This window comes from Pongo abelii, chromosome 3 (assembly GCF_028885655.2).
Source record: "Pongo abelii isolate AG06213 chromosome 3, NHGRI_mPonAbe1-v2.0_pri, whole genome shotgun sequence".
Taxonomy (NCBI): domain Eukaryota; kingdom Metazoa; phylum Chordata; class Mammalia; order Primates; family Hominidae; genus Pongo; species Pongo abelii.
In genome coordinates this window covers 42,331,236-42,352,350 of record NC_071988.2, presented here as the reverse complement: position 1 = coordinate 42,352,350, position 21,115 = coordinate 42,331,236, and the positions used below count along the sequence as shown (strand labels likewise).

Below are 21,115 nucleotides of genomic sequence, written 5' to 3'. Positions count from 1 at the left end.
AGTCCCTTGGTTTTGGCCAATTTTCCCTTTTTGAATGGGAGCATTTATCTGATCCCTGTATCTTGGAAGTAACTAACTTGTTTTTGATTTTACAGGCTCATAGATTGAAGGGAGTTGCCTTGTCTCAAATGAGACTTTGAACTTGGACTTTTGGGTTAATGCTGGAATGAGTTAAGACTGTGGGGGACTGTTGGGAAGGCATGACTGTGTTTTAAAATGTGAGAAGGACATGAGATTTGGGAGAGTCCAGGGATGTAATGATATGGTTTGGCCCTGTATCCCCACCCAAATCTCATCTCAAATTGTAATGCCTGTGTGCCAGGGAGGGGCCTGATGGGAGATGATTGAATCATGGAGGCAGACTTCCCCCTTGCTGTTCTCATAATAGCAGGTTCTCACGAGATCTGGTTGTTTGGAAGTGTGTGGCATTTCCCCAGTTTGCTCTCTCGATCCCTCTCTCTCTCCTGCTCCACCATTGTAAAGACATGCTTGCTTTCCCTTCACCTTCTGCCATGATTGTACGTTCTCTTTGTGAATGCATATGACTGTATGCTTTCAGAAACAGCCAGCTTACATTACAGAGGTCTTCCAACTGTGCTTCCTGTTAAGCCTGCAGAACTGTGAGTCAATTAAACCTCTTTTCTTCATAAATTACCCAGTCTCAGGTAGTTCTTTATAGCAGTGTGAAAACAGACACAAACAGAAATATCAACATCTTTCAGCAGATATTCAAAGACTCCCATGACCCCAAAATTTAAAAATTACTTCTCACATGCAGATGTTAAATACTTTCACATGGTTTAAAACAGAACACTTTCACAACGTAACAAAGCACTTAACTTTCTGTTAATGGTTTATGACACTAGTTATTATTTTATATAATTATAATAACACTCCCATACAGAAACAACAAATTTACCAAAGGCTGGCCACCATCTCTACAGCCCTTATTAACAGAGTAGATACTAGGGAATCATTGACTACATGAAAATAACTAATGAGAAACACATACAGCTTGAAGGAACTGTTCTAGTCAAAATGAGCTTTGATCACCTTGGCAGACACTAACTGCCTACCCAATATCTATGATCTCTCTTTTCTATGCAGTACTAAGAAATACCTTATTTTTTCAGCCTATCAATGTGACATCTAGAATATTACATTCCTATCCTTCTTTGCTACTAAAGGTTAACAATAAAATGCAAGTGAAAGTTGGGTGAGATTCCTGAAAAAATAAAAAAAAAAACTCTTTTAAAAGGAACTTCCTTCTTTTAAGAAGGATGTACTTTTTTTTTTTTTTATTCCATTTCTGTATGGAATACAGGTATGATGGCAAGAGTTTCAGTAACTACCTTATACTATTAGGAGAACTTGAGGATGGAAGATCTGTGCTAAGAATGGCAGAACTGAAAATTAGAAAGTGGTCCTAGATTATATCATGAAACTTTATACTCTCTCCAGTGAACGTTTCTGTACATTTTGCATATGAGAAAAAAATACAAACCTCCTAGATTTTAAAGATTTAAGTTTCATTGTTGTTTAGTGTGTGTGTGTGTAAAAGAACCATTATTACTCAGAAATGAATGTAATTTATAACTGTTATAGTCATCCAGCCTAAAAATTTTATTTTACTTTGTTATTTTGCCTGAAAATAGACCAATTGTTTTATTTTGATAAACAACAATAATGTTTTAACCTTTGATTTTATAATATTGGACATCAGACAACAATGAATGATGATCTCAGAGATGCAGAAAATACATGGTGAGCTCTATGGCTACCCAAGCTGACTGCCATGACACCTTTTCCAAGCTGTGTACAGGAGGGCTGGGGTACTTCCTGAATTGAGGAAACAGACTTGAGAGTCGGAAGACCAAGATGGCTAGAGTTGACAGGATAGTGTTTTAGAGAGTAAAGAGCTTCACTGAGAACTCTGGATATAAGTAGAGGGCCCAGACTGGCTGCTCAGCAGAGTGCTGATCAGTATCTTCATCTAAGAAAACCACTCAAGGTAAGCAAAATAACTATCTGAAAGAATTAAAGGAGACATTATCTAGGAAAAGGACCTAAAATAGTACCTGTTCCCACCAGTAGGACTGGAAAACCTCATAATTCATGGCGCATTGAGTAAAGTGCTTACAAGATCTTGATCAGTACTGAGAAACAGTTAGCTTTAGACCAAACACTATTCTGGCCCTGACTAGAAAACCTTAAGAAACAAAACCCAAAGGATCAAACTCTTTCTAAGAAACTTAACTGTATCTCAGCAAAAAGCTGAAGAATATGTATGGGTATAAAAAATTATTCCAACAATGAATATTTTTACCTAACAAGGTAAAATTCACAATAGGTGACATCTAAACAAAAATTACCAAGTAGGCATAAAAGTAGAAAAATATGACTAAAAATGAAGAAAATATCAATCGATTGAAATCAACTAGAACTGACACAGATATAATTGTCAGATAAGTAGGTTAAAACAGTTGTTATACCTATATCCTATATACTCAAAAAGACAAATATTGAGCATATTAAGTGAGATATAAAAGAAATATTTCTAAAAAATTTGGATTAAGTTAGTAAAAGAATAGATAAATGGCCAATAGAACAGTATAGATTTATAGAAACAGTATAGAACCCAGAAATAGATCCATATAAACATAGTCAACTCATCTTTGACAACACAGCAAAGGCATTTCAGTAAAGAAAAGATAGTCTTTTCAACAAATGGGCCTAGAACAACTGAGCATCCATATGCAAAATAAAATTAATCTAGACACAAACATTATTCCTTCACAAAAACGAACTCAATATAAAGACTTAAATGTCACGTGTTAACTATAACACTCCTAGAAGATAACTTAGGAGCAAATCTAGATGATCTAGGGTTTGGTGATGATTTTTTAGATACAACATCAAAAGTAGGATGCATGAAAGAAATTATGCATAAGGTGATAAAGTGAACTTCATTAATCTTAAAAATTTTTTGCTCTTAAGAGACATTGTTAAGAGAACGAAAAGACAAGCCACAGACTTAAGAAAATACCTGCAAAAGACATATCTAATAAGGAGCTGTCATCCAAAATGTACAAAGAACTCTTAAAACTCAACAATAAGAAAACAAATAACTTGACTTAAAAATGAGCCAAAGACCTTAACAGACACCTAACCAAATAAGATATGCAGATGACCAATAAGCATATTAAAAAGATGTTCCACATCATATGTCATTAGGGAAAGGCAAATTAAAGCAACAATGAGATATCTCTACACATCTATTAGAATGGCTAATATCCAGAAGACTGACAACACCAAATGCTGGTGAGGTTGCAGAGCAACAGGTGAATCACAACAAATGCAGTGGATTTCTGGAGCCAACTGCTTCTTGACTATGGCAGGAGCTTCCTTGGGCACCCATGTCTGCTAAGAAATGTTGTGAGTATTCCTTAGAAATGTACCTAGAGTTTGTGTTTCTAGTTTGTAACCTAGCTGTGTCACTTGCAGCAAAGGAATTATGCTCAATACTAGTGGTCTTTACTCTTAAATAGAATAATGCAGTACTTTAAACATATATAGAATTTTCAGTCAGTCCCACCTCAATATCAGGTAGTTAAGAAATCTATTTTTGTCAATGGCCCTTTTATTCCTCTCTCTGTCACCAGAGACCCCACTTAGGTTCATTCTACATTTTATAGCTCCATTCCAATGTGGGTTTTGTGGATTTCTACTGTGGAGGCTCATGATTGGTCCAGACAGGCCACTATTTCTAATTTATTTCCCACTGGCATTTCTAAGACAATTTATGTTGTTACTACTTGAACACAATCTTTTTTTGTGTAAAAAAAATTTCTGATGCAAAATAATGAAACAGTTGCCTTAAGCAAGTTCCAAACTGAATTTGCTCCCCTGCCCCCCACTGTGGAGTATCCAAGGGCAATGCAGATTTACCTTCTAAAGTATTTTTTTTCCTTGACTGTTTCATTGCTTCCATCTTCATTTTTTAGTTTGGTTGGGGAAGAGAGTCATCAGGAAAAAAAGAGCTTAGTGTCCTTGTAATTCTTCTTGTCCATTAAACTTTGTTATTTTCACTTCGATGAAGATAACTAAATTCTTCTGGCACCACCCCCCCTGGATTGGGTAACACTGACAGTAATGCAAAGGGAGCTACAAAATGTTCTCTTGTTCTCCGTCCCATCTCCCCCAGTCTGCCTCCAGATGCCTCACTTTCTGTCTCTGTCTACCTCATTCTCTGGCTGTTTCTGTCTGTTTTTCTATTTTTCTGTCTCCTTCCTATAAAAAAATTGTATTGTGCAGATGATTCACAAATCTTGATTTTTCTCACCCATCTAAATTTAAACTAAATCAAATGGTTTCATGTGCCTGTTTAAAACACCACAGATGTTGAGGAAATTACCAACATCAGCTTCTTTTCCTCCCTTAAAATTACATTTCACCAGGTGTCCAACCCAGCAGAGGGCATCCTTCCATTTCAGATGCATGCACAGTGCGGGAAAAGGGCCCTATAATTCAAGCAATGTATTCCATTTACAATCGTGCATTGCAATTTAAATGAACAGGCTATTTTAATAGGAGGAGAATTCGTTGTTTTGGAGTGTTTGCCATTTTGAATTAAAGATTTAGAAGTAATTTTCCTTTCATAAGCAAAAAAGAAGGGGGAATATCTGTTTCTGGACTCTCTCTAGGTTCAGAGCATTAGCTTAAATTACGGAAACAGCAAGGTAGCACCTGTGTGATACTTCCTCCTCTAGGCTACCATGTGTATAAATAAAGTGATCACAGAAAAAAGCAAATGGGAAAGAAGCATGCCCCCTATCTCATTTGTCTGTTTCACCCTTCCTATGAGATTCCTCAAACTATAGGGCAAACAGCAGGATGGGCATTATAACCTCTTATATTGTCTGAGAAATAGTGAGAAGATAAGCAGTTTGGCTTCTGAATAAGAACAGCCAACTTTATACCTGTGCATTGAAGGCAGTTGCCCACTAATTTTAACTGTGCAGTTGCACAGAAGTTGAAATTCACAATGGGAAATGTCTTACCTTGTCAGACATTTTCCCAAGTTAAAAAAGGGAAATGTTCATAGCCCTTACAAGTTACATTTTCTCCCTAGTGTGTTTGAGTTTATCAGATCCCTTCTTTATGAAAGAATGTCTTAGAGAGAGAACAAAAGAACATGATGAGGCAATATAGCATAATTCATCCGTCCATTCAACATATGTTCATTTGAAAACTTACTTTGCATTAAGCACTGTTTGCGGTCCTAAAACTATACCAGCAAACAGGCAAAGATCCCTTTCCTTGAGGTAATGTGCCAAAGAGCAAGGGTTTGGGGAGTCAGACAGACATAACTTTGAGTGCTGGCCTTGCCACTTAGCCAGCTCTGTCACTTGGAGCAAAGGAATTAATGTTTTCTTTTGCAAAACAGGGATAATTGTTCATATTTCCTAAAAACATACTTTGTTCCAGGCAGAGGAACCAAGTGCTTAATATGTATTAGCTCAATATTCTCACAATCAGCATATGAGATAAGTTGTATTCTTATTCCCATTTTACAAACGAGAAAACCAAAGCACAGAGTCACACAGTAAGTGTCAGGACAGGAATTTAAAACAAGTCTGTCTGACCCCAGTGCTTGCTCTTAACCAGTATGCCATTTGAAAGTTTATTTTTAAGACTACCCTGAGGATTACATGCAATGACAGCTGCAAAGCTGCGAGTGCAGTGGAGTGTTATTATTACTATTATTATTTATTATTTTTACCATGATTGTTACTGCTATTGTCATTTTCTGCAACCTAAGGATATATGTTGAAATACATCAAAAAGAGGATCAATACTTCAAATCAGCATTCCTCTACTACAGAATGTAATGTGTGTCCAGCTCTGGTTAAAAGTACAATCACATAATGTCATAGCTATTGAATCACAGCTTCTCTACATTTATCTTTCTATAAAATGACAGGATATTAAAACACAGATTGATTCCCTGAAACAAAATGTGAGCATCTCCTGTTCTAGATTTTTATAACCTCCTCTGAAAAATGAAGGTTAAGAGCAGATGCTAAATGAAACCAAGATCCAAGTATCCATCTGTGGTTCAACGGTCTCTGTTCTGTGATAAGTGATCATGTAGTCAGCTCCTAAACTGGTTGCTGGTGCCCCTTGGCTCTTTGCTCTCACCCTTTCCAAAGTGTACTCTCTGGAGCCCTGTCTGTGGGCTTCTTCCACAGGATGTTCACAGATCAATGAGAGTTAACTACACTAACAGTATTATTCAAAGAGAAATGAAACAGGCATGTTCTGCTGCTGCTCTGGGAGTTCTCTCTGCTTACTGTAAGCCTGAATTTATGTCTCCAACTGCTGCATTACCCAAGTCAAAAGTAATTTTAAACAAGCGGATAAAATTCTGGCTCCAGGCCCCATTTCTTATTGATTTCATTTCAGGACTATCATCTTAGGTTCATTAGGTAGGAAACTGATTGATAATGCTGTATATGAGAATTTATAAATATATATCTTATAAATATCCATTTTTCTTGCCTACACTAAAAATACAGTCTTTATCCCACATGCCAAGCTTCACAGTGCAAAACTGAAGTCAACTGAATATTTTTAAACATTTATTTCTATTCAAAAGTGCAGTTTCTTGTTGATTTTATCTCACTGTACTTCTTCAGGGAGGAGCACTGTGGCAGCTCATTGTCTGGGACAGAAATAAGTGCTCCAATCCCTTTGGTTTGAGCTCCAAAAAAACCAGCAAGTGTTCCAGTAGTTATGCTGCAAATGTATAGATGATTATAGATTTCTATCAGCCCTGGTTGGGTTCTATGGCAAAGACTTTCCTGGGCGGCATACTTACCCCAAGGTAATGGCCATCAATGAACACAACAGGGAGGGAAGGAGCTTCAGAAACTCGTCGGCATCGTTCGTCTAACTCTTTTCCATATTCACCATTCAGGGCTATGTTTTTCTCTTCAAATTTTACGCGATGGTTTTGGAAAATCTTTCTAACCAGTTCACATCTTTCAAAGGTTGTCCGGACCACACGAAGGCAGGTGGTATAAATCACTACACGGTCAAATTCTAGATCAGTTGATGGTTGCTGAAGGGAAATCATTGAGTTGTAAGAATGTTTGCTTTTACTTTCTTGTGTCTTATGATTTTAAGACAATTAAAAATTGCGTTAAAGCCATGCAATAAAAGTTGAATGAACTCATTTGCCAATTCAAAGACTTACCTTTTTAAGTTACAACATCCATAATTGGGATACAGATAGCAATCAATATAATATATTACATAATTTAATTTTTTCCTTTTCTCAGTAGCATATCAAGTAATGGCTAATCTTAAAGTTGATCACATCTCACATGGGATGCCATGTGGTAAAATAGTAAATGACTGAAATATTTTTCTTATGTTTCATAGACATTGCTCAATTACTACATCTGTTTCATAAACCTAAAGTTTATGCCACAGAATAGTCAAGGTTATAACGCATTTAGCCAGTTAAAATTCTTCTACTTATCAATTTATCCAATTGTATAGTTTTTGGGGCAACAATTTCCTGGGAATAACAAGACCTATTATCATGGGATTTTTCTAAGGTTTAAGTAGCATAACATATGTGCAAGGGCTCTGTTGAGTGACAGGGCTCCCACATGAAGTGAGAAAGTTCTGCCACAAGAAATAAAACAATTAAATGTTCCAGAATGGGAGTGCACAGAAATCAACACCAAAGTGAGTGGTGGGTCAAACCAGGCATAAAAAGGAAACAAGGAATTAGACACACTGGAGTGGAGGCAAGCAACACTCAAAAACAAGATGAAGACTGTCCTGTGTGAGAATCTTTTTCTACATTTCAGATGTCAGTGACTGCTTTCCCGGGAAACCCTGCCCAGCACTGCTAATGTGTGCTGAAGAGCCATACCAGGTAGGTTCTGAAATCAATAAGAAAGCTTCTCTTCTTCCTTATCACAGTCTTAGTTGAAGGAAACTGAACAGAACACAACTATACCATGAGACCGTGGGATACATGAGTCTTCACAAAGCTGTAATTTTTTAAATCACAACCACACAATTTGCAAAAACCCTGTGGAGTCGAAACTTTGGAAACCATTCTGGACAGCTAAATACTAAAGCAAGCCAGTAGGACACTAAACTCCACCACTTTGTATGCAGAGAAGTCAGACCACTCTGCCAAGATGCACATGGACAGGTAACACTCCAAAGGTTCAATGTCATTAGGCAATTGTTGTCTTGCAGGCATCTGACTTCAGTGTGGTTACACATAATTATTTTAGGTAGAAACTTAAAATCTGGATTTTTATAGGAAATTTTCTGATGTATAAGTGGTGACACCTAACTGTAAATGCTTTTAAAGATCATGTGGACCAATATTTCTGAAGACTGGATTTGGCATATACTGCAAATTTACTACAACTAAGATAAAGAGAGCATAGCAGCACTATTGACAATAGCAAAGACATGAAATCAACCAAAATGCCCATGGGTGATAGCCTGGATAAAGAAAATGTGGTACATATGCACCATGGAATACTATGCAGTCATGAAAATGAATGAGATCATGTTCTTTGCAGGGACATGAATGGAGCTGAAAGCCATTATCCTCAGCAAACTAACATGAGAACAGAAAACCAAACACCACATCTTCTCACTTATAAGTGGGAAGTGAACAATAAGAGGATGTGGACACAGGGAGGGGAACAACACACACTGGGGCCTGTCAGAGGGTGAGGTGGGGAGAGTGAGAGCATTAGGAAAAATAGCTAATACATGCTGGGCTTAATACCTAGGTGATCGGTGGATCGGTGCATCAAACCACCATGTCACACATTCACCTACATAACAAACCTGCACATCCTGCACATGTACCCCAGAACTTAAAATTAAAATTAAAATTTTAAAAAAGAAGAGGATAAGCTTGAAAATCAGATATACCTGAGCTCTGCCACTGGCCACCTGTGTATCTTTGGGAAGCTAATGAACTATTGTCTCAGTGTTCTCATCTGTGACGACAGTGATGAGAACGTGATAATAACAATAGCTACCTAACAAGTTTGCTGAGAAGATTAAGTAAGAGAAAATGTGAAAAAAAACACAAGTGTAGGACTTGTGACACACTACTATTCTAAGTTGAGCAGAGAAAAATATTGCACTTCACATCATGGAATTTTTAAGATTAAAAAAACAAATATAAGTCAGTGGAAAAAATCAGTGTAATTGATGACAAAAAGGAAATTATTACTATGTTTTGATTTAGAAACACTGATCTTTAGAAGGAGCAACCAAGTGCCCAAGGGTCTATAGCTCCTCTTCATATTAACAGGTATGGGGAAGCAAGGCACAGAAACTCACTGCAGATGCTGCAGCTTTCAGAAGAGCACCGATGTTCTCTTTCTTCTCATTATATTATCTGTGTAATTATGCATTTTTCCTCTGGATACAAAGACTACTATTACTGCATTAGTGTTCTACCAAAATGGACCACTACTTCAAATAGGTACATTTACTTTTGAATTATTTGTTATGAAATACTTTTCCCAGATGTGTCAAAGTTGAAAAATTTAAGATTGGACCAACTTGCTGCCATGTTAACCAACTCATGTAAGATTCTCTCTGATTATAGAACAAACCGTGTATACCACCTTTTTGTGTCTCTAAGACATATGCATTTTCAAAATACTAATAAGATGACCCCTGTCAGGTAGCCACGCTGGATGTTATCTAATGTATGAGATCACATGGATATCCCTTTACCTGTTGTTGAGGATGAGCTTTGCCTGGAATAAGTGGATCTCAAGAATGTTGAATGTTAGAATAAACTGGGGATCCTTTGAAAAATCCCCAAATCCTAGGCCAAGCCCATACCAATTAAATAATAATCACCAGGGTGGGGCCTCTGAATTGTAATTTTTTTTAAGTTCTAATGTGATTCTAATGTACGGCCAAGTTCTAGAGCTAGTTAGATACAGATTGGACATGCAGAATCACAGGCCTCACCCCAGATCTACTGACTCAGAATCTACATTTTAAAAAGCTTCTTGGAATTTGGAAACATATTATATATTTTTAAGTTGTACATACTTAAGGTGTGTAATATAATATCTTGATATACAGAGTTAAATAATTACTGCAGTCAAGCAAATTGATATATACATTATTCCACATAGTTACATTTTTGTGGTAAAACTGCCTAAAACCTATTCTTTTAGCAAATTTTGACTATGTAATACAATATCATTAACTATAATCCTCATGTGGCACATAGAACATCTCCCTATTATATCTCCCCTCTTCCCTTCTACCCCCAACCACTAACAGCCACCATTCAACTGTTCGTATGTATTTGAGATTGCTTTTGTTTGTTTGTTTTTCAGATTCCACATATAAATGAGATCACGCAGTATTTTTCTTTCTCTGCCTGGCTTATTTCACTTAGCATAATATTCCCTAGGTTCATCTATGTTATCACAAATAGCAATATCTGTTTCATTTTTAAGGCTGAATCATATTCATTATTTATATATACCACAATTTCTTTGTTAATTTATCCATTAAAGGATACTTAGGTTGTACCTATATCTTGGCAATTGTAAATAATGATGCAATAAACATAAGTATGAGAGTGCAGGTATCTTTAAGAGTTGGTAATTTCATTTCCTGTGAGTATATACCCAGAATGAGGATTGCTGGGTTATATGATAGTTCTGTTTTCATTTCTTTAGGAATATTCATAATGTTCATAATGGCTACAGTAATCTACTTTCCACCAACAGTGTATGATTGTTCCCTTTTCTTCACACATAACACTTGCTGTTTCTTGTCTTTTTAATAACAGCCATCCTAAGAAGTGTAAGGTAATATCTCATTGTTTTGATTTGCACTTCTCATTGTGGTTTTCATATTATTGATGTTGAGCACTTTTATATATCTCTCTTGGCTATTTGTATGTCTTCTTCAGAGAAATGTCTATTCTGGTCATCTGTCCATTTTTTAAATTGGATTATTTTGTTTTTGCTATTGAGTTAGTTATTTGTGTTCCCAAATACTTGGGATATTAACCCCTTATCTACATATGGCTCACAAATACTTTCTTCCAATCAATTAACTGCATTTTCATTTTGTTGAAAACCTTCCTTGCTGTACAGAAGCATTTTAGTTTTGTGTGGTCCCACTTGTTTATTTTTCCTTGTATTACCTGTGTTTTGGGGAAAATATCCAAAACTTAAAAAAATTCTTGCCAGGGGTAACATCAACGAGTTTTCCCCTATGTTTTCTAGGATTTTTACAGTTTGGGGTCATATACTTAGATCTTTAATCCATTTTGAGTATGTGGTATAGGATAAGGGTCCAATTTCATTCTTTTGCATGTAGATATTCAGTTTTCCCAACACCTTTTCCCATTGCATCTTCTTAGTCCCTTTGTTTGAAATTAGTTTACCTTGTATAGTTGGGTTTATTTCTGTTACCAGGAAGTGCAGGAGTCCTCATTTCTTGTTTAACTTAAAAGAAAGAATTCAGCCAGGAGATACATAGCAAGGGTTAAGAAGCAAAGTTTGCAAGAGTCACAGCATTCCTGGCATTGGTATGTGCTCTAATGCACATATGGCTACAGTGACCAAAGATTTAGATCACAGCATTCAATTCCCTTTGAATACTTGGAAAGCGTTTTCAAGATAGATGGGTACAAACAAGCCCATGCTGCAAAGGCTGGAATAAATACCTAACTCTTCAATGCTCACATATTCACAGACATCTATAAACATTAAAAGCATCCAAGAAAACATATCATCAAATGAACTAAATAAATTACCAGTGATAAATTACAGAGTGACCTGTCAGACCAACCATTCAAAGTAGCTCTTTTAAGGAAGCTCAGCAAAATCCAAGATAACACAGAGAAGGAATTCAGAATTCTATCAGATAAATTTAACCAAGAGCTTGAAATAATTTGAAAGAATCAAGCAGAAAGTCTGAAGCTGAACAATTCAATTACAAATTGAAGAATGCATCAGGGTCTCTCAGCGTCATTGATCAAGCAGAAAAAAAATTAGTGAACTTGAAGACAGGCTATTTGAAACTACATAGTCAGAGGAGTAAAAAGAAAAAGAATAAAAAATAATGAAGCACACCTATACGATCTACAAAATAGCCTCAAAGAGGTAAATCTAAGAGTTATTGGCCTTAAAGTGGAGGTAGAGAGAGAGGGATTGGGGTAGAAAGTTTACTCAAAGACATAATAACAGAGAACCTTCCAAACCTAAAGAAAGATAGCAATATTAGAGTACAAAATAACAGCTACTATTTCATTCAGTCATTAGAATAATTTGTTTGCCAAACATGGTATTAAGCACTAGGTATATAATGGTGAGCAAACAATGTAATTCCACATCAACATGGAGTTCATATTTAAAAGTAATAGAAAGCCAAAATATCACATAAATATAGAATTACAAGCTGCTAGGTACTATTAATGAAATGCAGAAGTAATTACGAAAGCATAGTGCCTGGGTGCCTTCTCTTCTTGTCTTAGAGATCAAGAAAATATTTTCTGATATTTGAGGTTAAGTTGGAAGAATAGAAGTTAACAAAGAAATTAGGTAGAGGGTGGAGGAAAAGTATTTCATGCAAGTACAAAGATCTTAAGATGGGAGGAAGATAACATGTCTGACACTCTTCAAAGGTTGTTTCTTGATACACAAGAAGGGAAAAATATAATGGTATTAAGTGATTCTAGATAGGTGTGAAAGGTTGATACCATGTTGTATTTTATAGCCATGTTGTATTTTAATGATCGTGGGTCTTTTACCCTACAGCAACGAGAAATCCCTAAAGGGTTTTAGGAAGGATAGGAGTTGCACTAAATCTGGTTTACATTTCAAAATGATAAGTAAAGAAGGACCAGTGGCGGTAGTTGTACAAGATACACACTGCACAAACTTAGGCAGGGCCATTAGTAGCATATTCTAAACAAACAGTTCCCCCAGGGTTATGTAGCCCACATTTTGAGCCATTATACTCGTCTCATTGCCAGTTCCCTTGCTCAGGAGACTGAGGCTGAATATGGGGCAAATTCAGGGCAGAAAGTATGGTTATAAATTAAAATACACTATTCAGTAAAATGTTCTGAAAAAAGATTTTACTGTACAATTTTTGTATGATTTGGAAGTAGGTCTTTCTAGAGGTAGAGTGATAAGTTGGATGATTTCTCAAGGTATTTTCCAGTTTTATATGAATTTTAAATGATATTGCCTTTGGCAAAAAAAAAAAAAAAAATCCTCCTCTTCTACATTTGCTACATTTTCCTTCCCTCAATAGATTTGTCAAAGCATCTGGCCAGAAGTCTAAAAATAGCCTCTAATGGCTGTCCCTCTTCTCCCTTCCCGAGGGTTACCATGGGAATAGCGTATGAAGGATGGAAGCATCTGAGACAGCACTGAGAAGCCTTTGGGGTCTGCAGCCTCCGGCTCTGAGAGAGCCAACCTAGATGTTAATAAAGATAGGCCATTTTTTCCTTTCTGTTTATTAAAAAGATGAATCTTAGGGATTCCTGGAAGCCTTACAACAACCTGCAGCACATGCAGATGTGTTGGAAAGGGATGGAAATTACTGCAAATCAGACTAAGGAGTTACCAAATAGCTAACCTATGTCCTCAGGCTGCACATCGCTCTGCAGTATCCACAGCACAACAATGAGTACTTTAGTCACCCCCTCATCTTGGGACAATTGTGGAGCTTCCACATCCACTGAAACTAATCCTGGAATTCAAGCCAAGAATTATTATCCACCCATCCCCCACAGAAGATCAGCACAGAGCAGGCTCAGCTCCTCAGGCAGATGCAAATCCAGTAGGTTATTTCAAGCTATGTCTTTGTAGCTCTAGCCTCGCACTGATTTAAAAAGCCCTTCTGAAATGGGTCTCCTAGCCTTGCCCCAGTGAGTCCCCAAATCACTGAGAACTTAGAGGCCTCCAGAAAGCTGCAAGAATTCAGACCTTAAGCAATTTTTTAAATAAATAAAATATAACACATTAGAATATCAGTGGCAGACATAATGCTGGTAACTTTACATTCATCAATTCCTCACAATAACTTACATAGTGTTGCTGTATTTACAGATTTAGAAACCTAGGCTCAGAAAGAGTAAGTATCCTTATATCCTTGACAAGGAGACAGAGTTGACATTCAGCAAAATTAGAAAATTGAAACTCAGATGTGCACCCTTCCAAAGTCCATGTGCTTTCCACTGAGCCAAGACAAAACACTGAACCACACGTTGTTTTGCTACCCACTCCTGAGGACAAAGTTGTTACTAAACCACAAACTGCTATTGGCCTAATTCATTGCTGGTGAGACAATAGTTGTGAATTAAAGAGGTTTGCCTCTTTACTAAATTATGGTCCCACATGTATCGGTCACTTACATCACACGGGGCATGTTGAATATTTTTTTTCAGTCTAAAATGATTCCTTTAAGATGGGTGAGGGATAGATATTTTTTCCTATACATAAAGGCAAAGAGGCAAAGTGATTAGCTCAAAGCAATACAGCATGTCAGTAGGCAAACTGGGACTAGACCCAGATTTCTTGATTATCAGGCAGTGGGCCAACCTGGCTCCAGGAACAGCAATTTTAAATAGCAGGCACATGCGGCTGGAAGCAGGGCTGTGGGCCTAGTAAAGGGCAAGAAATTTTACATATATTGCTCTCTCTCCCTCTCCATGATATTCTGTAAACCTCTATAGTTAAATGTGCATTATGAGATTCTTCTTAATACTAAATTTGAGTAAATAAATCTCTGCCCACCTTGCTCTCAAATCACGTCTTGAATTTTTATTCTTGCACTTAATATGATTTGTAAATAAACTTTACCCACACCAGGCTTTATCCACATCAGGCTTCTCTCTTCATTTATTTCCTAGATCTGTTTCCATTCTAACCATACTCTCTATTCAGCTCTGAAGGTGAGTGGTAATTTTCTACATCAAATTCCGCTCCTCACAATTGGACCACAAAACATCAAAAGGAACTTCTCTATGTCCCTCTATAAGACACAAATTATAAAAAATAATTATTTATCACATGACTGCTGCATATTTATATGCAGTTCTAGAGACTGCAAAAGGAACTCTACATATGCACTTTTCATTTACCATAGTGGTAAAGATCATGGCCCAGGTTTTATAGACACGGAAACTAAGATGTGGAAATAAAGTTAAGGTGCCCAAGTAAGTCAGAGGGGAAAAGGGAGCAGAACCAGAATTTGAACCTAAGTCTGCCTCCTAAGTCCTTACTCTTTCCTTAGGAAGATGTTATATAAAACTTCTTAAATACAAGTGACCAAAGGACCACCCTGTTCTAAAATAGTGGTAAAATGTACCATGAACAGGCTGTCACAGGGACAGTCCTAGAAATTCCATTACTCATCCCTACGCTTTCTTCTAATCTCTGGTTAAATGTCACTTCTCAGACAGGCCTTCCCTCATTGCACTATGGGAAACCCCTCTATCCTCTTAGCCAGTTCTTTCCTAGTACTGCTGGATGTTATATTGTGTATGCTAACTGGTTCACTATCTATCCCCACACATTAAGACATAAACTCACTGAAGCAAGGACTTAGTTTTTTTCATTAGAACTAAGAACCCAGAATATAACCTAGTGCATATAGATACTCCATAAATATTTTCTGGCCTCTTTTCCATACATTTAATCAGAACTTAGTGGCCGGTAATTTCCCGCTTAGTAACCGGATAATCCTGGACAGTTTCTTGACCACTCTCAGTCTTCTTATCTTTAAATATAGACACTAGTGAGTATTTCATGGGGATTTGTGAAGTTTAAATGATTAAATGAATAGAAAAACTCTTATTAGGAAGACTAATGCATCATGAACTCTCAGTAAACGGTATATTTTTATTAATATTATTATAAAATGTTATTGACACATATCAGCACTATCACCATTATTGCTATGAACAAAAAGTCCGAATCCACAGTCATCAACCAAATAAGCTCAAATGGCAAACTTTAACCTCATAATCACACAATGATCAAAAAAAATCTCTTATTGAGGTAAATTGCTCTTTTTTAAAAAAAATCAACAACAGCGTTTATTTTTCTCATGAATTTGCAATTTGGCTATGGCTAGGTGAGGACAGCCCATCTGTTCTACACTTTCCACCAGCTGGGGAGCTAGAAGCCTGGGGCTGTAATCATCTGAAGAACCTTTCACTCACATGGCTGGCAGTTGATGCTGGCTGGTGGCTAGGATTGTAGCTGAAGCTGTCTTCCAGAACACCTACTCATAGCCTTGTCCTGTACTTCCTTGTAACATGGTGCCAGGTTCAAAGGGTAAAAATCCTAAAAGAGCGAGGGCCAGGTGGAAGACTTATTGCTTTCTAGCCTTCACTTGGAATCTCTTTTGCTGTACTGTATTCATGAAAGCAGTCATGAAAACCCACACAGATTCAAGGGGAGAGGAAATAGACTCCCACTTCTTGATAGAGGAATGGCAAAGTTCTGAAAGACCATGTGGAACCAGAGATCTTGCTGTGGCCATTGTTTTTGGTGGGGGAAAATATAATTTCCATGCAACCTGGTAAGTTTGCTACAATCCAGAGTCTTGGCTCTCAGACATGCAACCCGAGAAATTCACCATTGGCTGGCTTTTTGGATCAAGATACTGACGTGTAAGACAAGAATGCCTATTTATTATTTACAATGAAAAGAACATGTCATTGACGTAGGAACACTCAAATTCTCTACGCTTTCCATATTCTTAGTGAGCATAGAATCAAGACAAAGGAGTAAGGGATTTGATTCAATGGCTTGAATAGCAGGAGGTCAAATTAGGTCTGAATTTTTGACTTGTCAAAGGGATATGAATTATTAGTATTCAGTGGCTGAGACTTCTGGGGTTTCTCTCAATGCTTCCCTCTGTGATTCCCCTTTGCGTAGCTTCCTTAGCTGATCAACTGCTCTTTTGGAATGTTCTTTCTTTGGGTGTGCTGTTCCACTCAACCTCATCAGTCTAGGTTGGCTGAGGGGAGACATTCTTCTCCTATGAGTATGACTTTCCAATCTAATTTTCTAATTTATCTTGTCTTGATCTTATAGGGTGTATCTCAGAAAGCAACCTTAATTCTTTTATTTCTTATTTCTTGTGGGAAGAAGAAGTACAACTACTGACAAGAGAGTTCACAGTAGTCAAGGTGGGAGAAGGTGGTTTGGACTAAGGTAATGTTGGTGAGGTAGGCGGTGGTCAAGTGAATGGAAAGGGGTTCAGGATAGCACAGTCAGCTTTGTTGGTGCTTCATGTAGGCCCCTTCACCAGGTCAGTGCCTCAATCCCCCAGTTGGTGTGAGTTGCTTGCTCACGGCTTGCTAACGGGCTCCCCCCGTTGCTTGCTAACGGCTCTCAGCTGCCTTCCTCTTGGGAGAATTGGTCTCACTCAGTGGAGTCTACTCAGCTAGAAAAGTGGTGGGAACATAAAGTTTATAAGCAACAACTAACTGATACTGGGGTAATAAAGCCCTGCTCCCTTTTCTCAAAATGAGGCAACTCTGCCCTTCACATTTGTTTGGGATATGCTATCAATTCTGATCATGAAAAACAATAGTCAAGTATATATAAGCATACAGCAGATGTCATAAAAATCTCTCCAAGTTCAATTGCCCACTTTGTGGCATAACAGAAATGCATAAGCATAATCTTTACATGCAAAGATTTCTTCAGAGTGTTTTCTATTTTCTCAGTGCTCTCAGATCAAATAAGTGAATTTCAGTTATTTCCTCAGGAGTTATCCATTTGTCCAAATCAATTACTGAATGAGCCTAGACGTTAACTGCAAAGTCAATGAACCCAATAAATCTTCCACACCAAAAGAAAATCGCTGATTATTAGGCAAATGCAAATCAAAACCACTATGAGATATCATCTCATGCCAGTCAGGATGGAGATTATTAAAAAGTCAAGAAACAACAGATGCTAGTCAGGATGTGAAGAAAAGGGAATGCTTTTGCACTGTTGGTGGGAATGTAAATCAGTTCAACCACTGTGGAAGAATTGTGGTGACTCCTCAAAGATCTAGAAGCAGAAGTACCATTTGACCCAGAAATCCCATTACGGAGTATATACCAAAAGGAATACAAATCATTCTATCATAAAGATACATGCACACATATGTTCAATGCAGCATTACGATGACTGGGATCCACCTCTTTAGCAACGTATATCAGAGGAAACTGAGACTCACTCAGTTTAATTATTTGAATCAAACTTTTCTTTAGGAACAAAAATGTTGCTGTGTAAAGAAAACCAATCTCAAGCCCTTGCTTTGACAGTTAGTAGCTGTGATGGTTAATGTTATGTGTCAACTTGACTTGGCTAGGGGATTCTCAGATATCTGATTAAACATTATCTCTGGGTATGTCTGTGAGGGTGTTTCTGGAAGAGATGAGCATTTGCATTGTAATGAGCATTTAGAAGCAGATGGCCCTCCCTGATGTAGGTGGCCAATGTACCATCTGTTGAGGGAGTGAATAGAACAAAAAGGCAGAGGAAGGTTGGATTTGCCTTCTCTCTACCTGGCTGCTTGAGCTAAGACATCAGTCTTCTCCTGACCTTGGTGCTTCTGAATCTTATGCCTTCAGACTCAACTTAAGTCTACACCATCAGTTCTCTGGATGTCAGGTCTTCAAACTACATCATTGGATTTCTTGAATCTTCAGCTTGAAGACTACAGGTTGTGGGGCTTCTAAGCCTCCATAATCCCATGAGCCCATACCATGTAATAAATCTCTTCCTAGATATAGATATCTGGATACATAGACAGACAGAGAGAGAGAAACATAGACATAAATATAGACATAGACATATAGACATAGATATTATACAAATATAGATACTATATTTGTTCTGTTTCTCTGGAGAATGCTGACTAATATAGTAGCGGTATGAATTTGAGGAGGTCCGTTTACTTTTCCAGGACTAGGTTTTCTGTTCTGTAACATGGGAATAGCTACAGTCTCGCCCACAAGAGAGTTGTAGGATTATATGTAAAATCCACATGAAGACACATGCTAATTATAAATCTTCACAAACATGCCATCTATCACTATTACCCAAAGTGTCATAGCTGGAAGAGGGATTAGAATCTAATTCAGAAATATCTCCCGGTAACCACATTCCCACTAAATAAAAATGTCTACCCTCTAATATGAATATCTTGGCTTCTATACATATTGTCAAAAATACTATGTATTGGCATTTTACATTTTGCTAATCTCTATAGATAAAACTGATACGAGGATGACCACCAAAATCACCATATTCAGGAGCCTCTAATCTCAAAATTATGAGCTTACAACAGTTAAAAGCCAGGCAGCAAGTAAGTAGGTCAGGGATATCTTGCAAATGGAGAAATTTCTAAAATGTTTTTCCTCTTATTTCTTAAAATGTTCAAGTTGCAAACTAGAAGAAAAGGGACTACAATATTGAACAATGGCATTAGAGTATTAAGTGGCTAGAGAGCCCTGCACTAACCATTTTCGTAACACCCTTCATCTTTGTTACAAGAACCCCAGTGCTCTTTCTTAAAGGGACAGGTGCCCTTTCTCTTCTACTGTATTTTATATATTATATCTACAATATTATATAAGATTAAAGTGTTTCTCTATTTTCTACATCAAGAAAAATGCCTGAATAATCAGCTAAATGCAGCCAATCCCTTTCAGTGCATTTGGATGCTGTAAGAATCTACTTTAGGGGTTGAAATACCTGTACTTCATCTCAGCCTGATTCTTTCATAAATGTCAGTGTGATGAAGAGAAGTTATTTCAGTCCCTGTAGAATTCCCAGAATAGACTGAGAACTGAGGGCAAGAAAGCCAGTGAAAATTCAGAATTTGAGAAAATTGGACACAGCCTCAGGGAAACCCCCTATTCCCATTTCCTCTTCAGGCTTCCAGGCTTCACTCTGAACGTCTCTCTGACTGTACTAATAATCATGGTCCCAGTGTCACCTAAATACACTGAACTCCAGGGAAGTAACATCTAGAGGCCATTTATGGAAGCTTGGTTGGTGCAGGAAGCTAATATTTTTTATAAGTAGAGAGTCCTTTAACTCTGTAAGTAAGGTAGGTACTGTTATTATCTTAGCTTTACAAATGAAAAACCTGAGGCACAGAGAAGTATGTGACAGGACTAACGTCAGGCAACTAGCAAATGATGGAGCTAGTATTTGATTCAAGTAAATTATAGAACTCAACTATTTATATGACCTTATTAGCCGTGTTCTGACTCTCTCTATATCCCAACTCACGTGATAAACAATAAGAAATTAGAGGGACTAACACAGGATTTATGAATTTTAAAGTTGTTTTTTTTTTGAGATGGAGTCTTGGTCTATGGCCAGGCTGGAGTGCAGTGGCATGATCTCAGCTCTCCACCTCCCAGGTTCAAGCGATTCTCCTGACTCAGCCTCCCAAGTAGCTGGGAATACAGGCACGGGCCACCACACCCAGCATTTTTTTTTTTTTTTTTTTTTGTATTTTTAGTGGAGAGGGGGTTTCAACATATTGGTCAGGAGGGTCTCGATCTCCTGACTTCGTGATCTGCCCAACTTGGCCTCCCAAAGTGCTGGGATTACAGGCGTGAGCCACCGCCCCTGGCCCAGAGTTTCTTAAATACATAGAGATTTAAAATAGTGTATTGGTTTAAATAGTGTATTGGTTTCCTATTGCCGCTATACCAAATTACTACAAAGATAGTACAAAGATAGTACAAAATTAGTACAAAGATAGTAGTTTAAAAAAACAAAAAATTTATCTTAACAATTTCAGGGTTTAGAAGTCTTATATGGGATTCAATGGACAGAAATCAAGGTGTCAGTAGACTCATACTCCTTTTGAAGGCAGAATTCCTTGTCTTGCCTTTGCCGGCTTCTAAAGGGTCCCCCATTCTGTGGATCATGGTCCCTTCCTCCATCTCTGATTCTGACCTTCATGACTCCTTTTTATAAGGACCCTTGTTATTACACTGGGTCCATCCAGTAATCCAGAATAATATCCCCATCTC

General features: G+C 37.4%; 1 protein-coding gene across 2 annotated transcripts in view; it reads right to left on the bottom strand.

The window, feature by feature from the left end:
* GRXCR1 (glutaredoxin and cysteine rich domain containing 1) overlaps positions 1–21,115 on the bottom strand; it is a 351,235-nt gene that overhangs the window by 66,165 nt on the left and 263,955 nt on the right. Inside the window, exon 2 of one of the 2 annotated variants that reach the window (XM_024246314.3) lies at positions 6,881–7,123. In XM_024246314.3, the coding sequence (XP_024102082.1) occupies positions 6,881–7,123 (243 nt within the window). Of the gene's footprint in view, positions 1–6,880; positions 7,124–21,115 lie in introns of those variants that run through there. The other variant, XR_008524467.2, reaches the window with a different exon arrangement.